At 37.0% G+C, this 6373-nt stretch overlaps 1 protein-coding gene across 1 annotated transcript; it reads right to left on the bottom strand.

Annotated features, from left to right (window-relative positions):
- Window positions 1-768: 768 nt before the first annotated feature.
- Window positions 769-5713, bottom strand: LOC139738618 (retinol dehydrogenase 8-like). Its single transcript, XM_071649236.1, has 5 exons — window positions 5548-5713; window positions 5203-5382; window positions 4620-4713; window positions 2918-3026; window positions 769-1760 (listed from the first exon to the last, which is right to left on the bottom strand). Exons 1-5 carry the CDS (start codon window positions 5702-5704, stop codon window positions 1533-1535), a joined length of 768 nt encoding a protein of 255 aa, XP_071505337.1. The 5' UTR covers window positions 5705-5713; the 3' UTR covers window positions 769-1532.
- Between the last annotated feature and the right edge of the window lie 660 nt (window positions 5714-6373).

Genomic DNA, 6373 nt, shown 5'->3' with positions numbered 1-6373 from the left:
GAGAGGATAGAAAGATAGTGAGGAAGGTAGTGATTCCGAGGTAGACATGGGGGGGGGGGGGACAGGAGAGGGAAATGGTGTTATATCATTGAATCACCTAAAAGCAGAGCAACGCCTTTAATTTCTCTTTGCATAAACACTAAGGCTAATTAAGTTGGTACATTCCACAGTCCATCCGTATTAAATCTCATCCGTTGACGGGAAGTTATTTTCCTCACTTTCGCAGAAATAGTAATAACAATGATAATAACTTTGGAACTGAAGATAATCTTTCTGCCCTTGATCCCGATATCTCTTGCTACGTGGAGGCTTTCTTTCTTTTCGAACTATTGAAGAGAACATAAATTTTTTTCAAGCGCATTCAAGTCAGTGGAAAAGAACATTTATATAATTATGGAGTGATTGCAAGAAAGCACCCAAGTATCGTATTATCAAGTTTAAAGATAGCTCTATGATTGACTTGTGTTGACAAAACGGCATATCCAGCTAAGAAAAAGCAAAATATAGAATTCTGTTTTTTGGATAATACAAACTATAATTAGAAGTGCTCCGAAAGCGCGAACCTCTTCCATGGCGATATTAGAGGGTGATCAAAAATGAAGAACCGGCAAACATCTTTTCCAAAGACCTTTATATTTGATCATGATCCGGATCACCAAAGAAAAATTAGCAAAACTCGTGCATAACTTTTAGAGTTATATTATTAACATAATGCAGAAAAACAGACGGAGAAGGACACAAGCAATCGGCTTTTTTGTTGGTTTTTGTTGGTGAAGGTAACAATTTCCTTTAAAGATGATATAAAGTTTTGGTACCTCAAAAGTTTCCCTGAGTTTCCTTACTAACACTGAGACTTACTCGCTCCAAAGTGCTCTCATGTCGTAGTAATCATGCAATAATGGTTTCGTACAATACGTGTATATTGATTCTCGCGGTACCGCGTCGAGTCAAACTAAACGGCTCGTTCGAATTTTTCAGAGCCCGCTCTGCTCTGGTACGAAACCATTATTGCATGATTACTAAGACATGAGAGCACTTCGGGGCGAGTAAGTCTCACAGTGTTAGTTATAATATGAAAGGAACTTTAACCTGAAACACAAACTAAGACAAGGAAAATCAGGGAAACTTTTGAGGTAGCAAAATTTCCGTGTTTTTAAGATAACAAAATAATGAAAATGCAATTCCACGGATTCAAATCCAGTGATTACCCGTAAGTATTTCACATCCACGAACATGTTTGTTATTTTCTGGTTGCGGTCAGCTACACGTTATTCTATTTGGTACCACAGGATCATACAAAAGTGAGTTAATTGATTTTCTCTTTCATGTATTTTTCTAAATTTCCAACGAAAGCATGTTTATGTATTTGGCTGTTATTTTTTGTCAGATACTAGTAATAAGTACATAAATCCAGTGTAATCGTGACATTACAACGTACAATAAACGTAAAGGAAAGAGGAAAGTTTCACTCCCACTTTAAAGTGACGTTGTTTGCGAGCCTCTATATTATACTTGACAATTGGTGTTGCTCTCTACTTGGAAACTGATTTCATGACTTCAAAGAAATTTTTGGCCGCTGTCGACCCGACGCCGTCCACGAAACGCTCCTTCATGTAGCCGTCCACCCATCCACTGGTCGGGTAGCGTAGGAGCGGCTCCGCGCTACTCAGGCATTTCAAGACGACGTTAGCAACGTCTTCGCCGCTCTGGTACCTCTCCAGGAGGGCGTCCCACGTTTTTCCGTAGTACGCCCCCATTAGCTGAAAGATTGACAACATTGATATTGTACTTGGGTATATTTAGTATTTTATGGCAATGATTATTTTGTTTCAATTTTATTTATCTTTTTATTTATTTACTTATTTTTGTACTTGCTGTATTCAAAAGAACTTATGTTATATTGAGAAATGAATGAAATTCAATTGAATTAATACTTTGCCTCGTGGTAAATGGGAAAGGATGAATATAGCAGAAGGTTTCACTGAATACTGTCAAATCTATGACCATTTACGGTAATCTATCAATCTGTTGCAATAAAACAACTCGAAAAAAAAAATCATCAATTTGAATCATATCATTTATGTTTACAGTAACATCTGGCTGTATTCTTGAAGGGAGCCAACAAATCAATTCATAAATGTCGGAGCTAGAACAGCAGTCAACGAGAGGGGAGAGATAAATATATATAGAGAAAAATAGATTCATTTCTTATTTTAGGAAAATTGCAATCTTGCTTAATTCTCAGTATAGATCATCTCTAAGCTTACACTAGAGTCACTTGCTAGTGGCACAGTTATTTTTTCCTAGCTGTATTAAGAAATTAATACTTAGCACGTTCAGTCTTCTAATTTGTTATTCTATCCTCACTGCAGTAATGTTGATTCTTATCTGTTTCATATCCATTTCACATCCGCAGTATGATTTTTTCCATTCCATTATTTTTGAGACTCCATTTCGACACTTCATGTCTACTGACTACTCAAGGAGCAACGCCATGGCAAGCAGAACAAGAATTCCCTTCCATTATGTCGATGAATAATGAAAATGATGATGATAATAATAATAATGATAATAATAATAATAATACAATAATGATAATAATAATAATAATAATAGATAATAATGATAATGAATAGACAATAATAATGATAATAATAATAATAGCTAACAATGAATAAATAATAATACTGACAATAATAATAATAATAATGATAGCAATAATAATAGCAATAATAATGATAATAATAATAATAGTAATAGTAATGATGATAATGATAATAATAACAATAATAATAATAACAATAATGATAACAATGATAATCACAACAATGACAACAGCAAAAATGAGGAATCGAAATCGGTAATACTTTGCTCGTATCATACTGGCCCACAACAAAATTTATACAAACGTCCTTACCTTGCCTGATGGTGATTTCGGGTCAGCTGATGACGGAGCGACGTCTTGGGTGGCCTCCATTTTGTCGAGGAAATTGGTTTTCACAGGACCCGGGGAAATCGTACTGATCCTGAGGAGGTCACGATAAGGTGCATAAAGGAGTCAAACAGCGAGATAAGTTTAAGGCATTTTTAAAAAGAATTCCAAATACCTTCCTGCCACGAATATTCGATAATTGGCATTGCCATCATCGTAAGCATCATTAATAACCATAACAATTATTGATAGACTGTCTTTATCGTTATAATAATAATCGCAATGATGCTGATAATAGTGGTTTATGTGACAATAATAAGAATTATAATGATAATATAAAGAAAGATAATGATACTGATATTGATGATGATGATGATAGATAATGATAATAGTAATGATAGTAATAATAATAATAATAATAATAATAAAATAATAATAATAATAAAACCAATAATGATATCTATGATTATTAAAAAAACCTAATAACAATAACAACAAAATGATAATAATAACGTTCTTAATAATGATAATTCATTATGCAACTGTAGTTTTATTCACCCAGGGTAGTATCTTCAGTATTAGCACTGTCCTTTTAGAAGTCAGTGCTATTATCATTATCCCAACATTGCCATATATGATCTCCTAGTATCACTTGATCTATTCCCATTTTGTCTAATAGCCATTTAGTTTCAATCCACATGGTCTAATCCTGTTTCGTCTACAACTTGCAGTTCGTCTTATGACCATTTAGAGTCAAATTGCAACTTAGCGTCATTACCAGTTGGTCTACTTCCAGATAAGCTATGCCCACTTCGTCTAATACCCACCGTTTCTTGGACAAAATGAGAAAAAGTCCAAAGAGACAAAACTGCAATTAGACCATCTAGTCTTTTTACGAAACGATAAGTATTCAAACTGGACAGTAGTCCAAATGAGAAGAAGACCAAACGGGCATTAGACGAAATTGGTAACAGACCAAGTGGGTTTAGCCGTAGTGGTGTGTTAGACAAACTGAGAAGTAGACCATCTGATAGTAGACCAAGTGGCAATAAAGCTTGTCAGGTACCCATTCGTACACCTGGGTCGAGAGGGGGGACAGAATGAGTGACACATCTTGTCCGAGGACGAATATAAGAACGACATATAGCATCTCCGTATGAAAGTCGAGTCTTATCCACTATTCCATGTAGTTCCCCTATGTTGTTTCGCAATACCAGCTAGTACGAATTTATTGTCTTTTCATTTATTTATTCCATTCATTTTCATTTTCAACAAAGATTATGAATATAAGTGTACGAAACATATAAAAAGAAAAAAATGTATATAATTCTACATGTATCTTACGTGGTGCAACTATTGATGGCAACAATGTCATTCTCTGTTTCCTTTTGTTTTGCTTTGTTTTGCTGTGCGTTTGATGATTGAATTGAAATAAAAGTTCATTTAACCCTTTCCTGTTCTGGCAGGACGGCCGTACATTTTGTGCAGGCCGATAATAAGAACAATTTTAAGATCAAGAAGTCTATTAGATAGGCAAACTCGGCAACCATTTGAAATTAGGTCGCTTCTGTTCTTCGATTCTTCTATAAGTGATGTATCGTCATTGCTTTGTTCCCATTCTGATAATTATAACGCTAGAGTATACAGATTAAAATTATAAGCATAAATCACACAATCATGTGCGTACCAAATGTTGAAGGAACGCAGTTCCGGGTACAGGGTTTCCGAGAGACCCTCCAGAGCAAATTTAGTCGCGGCGTAAACATTGGCGTAAGGCAAACCTTTGCGGGGAAACATACGAAGGAAACAACGATGTAGAGTTACTTATTCCATTAGTCACACGCATGTAAAGATCATAATTATAATAATTGTTACTAGTTAGGTTAACTTACTGTAGATATTATATGTATGAATGAATGTACATAAGCCTAAATAATGAATATTGGTTAATAAATTCAGAATGATTAATAATCCCCCTTCCACACCACACCCCAAACCCTCGGTCGCTGCGTTCCCTCGCTTGCGTCTTCCTATATATTGAATATGATAATTCTAGTCCCACCCCCATCACGGAAAAAAATCCTGCATACAGCATTGCACACACACACACACACACACACACACACACACACACACACACACATACAACACAACACAACACAAAGGACCACGATGCACGTTGTACCAGCACGAGAAACACGTAGACCTGCATCCTTCAAAGGTGCCAAATTATGTAATGAATGGAAACAACATGCTCAATCATCACTTACCAATAATGCCTGTGATGCTGCTGATGTTAACGATACGCCCTGACCTCCGGACCTTCATGCACCGAATTACTTCCTGAGTCAGCCGGAAAGTCCCAAGGGTGTTGGTATCTATCATACTTTTCATATGTGCCATGCTCATCTCTTCGAAAATCCCAAAGTGGCCAAAAGCAGCATTATTGACTGCAAAAGAAGGCAAGGAACGTAAAAACTCTTAGTGTTCGTATATTGATTTCTTTCACAGTCTCATTAAATAGCATTCAACGTTCGTAATATCAAATTCCCTCATTATCGAGATCTAGCGAAATGTATTTTCGTTTGCTCCTGCAACCATCGAAGATTACTTACCCAAAACATCGATGCGTCCATCTCTCTTCATGATCTCCTTGACAACCGAGACGATCTGCTCCTCCTCGTTGATGTCGAGCTTCAGGATGAAGAGTGTACTGTTGAGGGTGCTGCCCGCCGCCTTTTCCAGGTCCCCTTTCTTGGCAAGGTTCCGCATGGTGGCGTAGACCCGGAACGACTTCTTTTGATCCTGGGCTAACTTGACCGCAATGCTAAGGCCAATGCCAGAGGAGCAGCCGGTGACGAGGGTCACTCTTGGAGATGCCATGTTGCTTCTAGTACCGACGCAAAAAGCTACCCTTACCAGAAATTCTGTAAAAAAAAAAAAAAAAAAAAAAAGGGGGGGGGGGCGTGACTGATATTTCTGGTGCCACTTCCGGGTTTCATTTCATTGTTTTTCTTTTTATTTCTTTTGTTTTTTATGAAAAATAAAGGGGGGCGTGCGCCGGTTGCGCCCCCCTCTGGATCCGCCACTGCTTATTATACAACTGGAGTAAGAGTGGGGAAAGTGTACATTCTACAGATAAACTGGTTATCCCAACAAAGACCAAGTTGGAACAGTTCTTGCATCTATGCATAGATTTGAATATCTTGGGGCTGTGTTAAAGAGGCTACCTCATTTTTCAAATACTTTTCTCTCTTTAGAAACGACACCGGACACATCATTACCAATGGCTGATATCAGAAGTCTCTATTACTATGTATCTACGTTAAGAAAGAGAATTGAGGATAGCCTAGTAGAATTTGCGCCACTACAGAAGCCTTGCTTTGACGCAGGTTTTTATTCAAAATTCGGGCAGCGCTCGTTGCATGATCAAAGATATGT

This window comes from Diadema antillarum, unplaced genomic scaffold (assembly GCF_040938485.1).
Source record: "Diadema antillarum isolate AM-2024a unplaced genomic scaffold, OU_Dant_1.0 seq00000759_RagTag, whole genome shotgun sequence".
Taxonomy (NCBI): domain Eukaryota; kingdom Metazoa; phylum Echinodermata; class Echinoidea; order Diadematoida; family Diadematidae; genus Diadema; species Diadema antillarum.
Note: the sequence above shows the minus strand (reverse complement) of the source record. Positions and strands in the feature narration are given on the sequence as shown.

Coding starts and splice junctions, on each gene's coding strand:
- LOC139738618 (XM_071649236.1), bottom strand. CDS start 5,704: ATGCGGAACCTTGCCAAGAAAGGGGACCTGGAAAAGGCGGCGGGCAGC. Junction 5,383..5,547: donor TGGACGCATCGATGTTTTGG/GTAAGTAATCTT, acceptor CTTCTTTTGCAG/TCAATAATGCTGCTTTTGGC. Junction 1,761..2,917: donor CGAAATCACCATCAGGCAAG/GTAAGGACGTTT, acceptor TCAATCTTTCAG/CTAATGGGGGCGTACTACGG.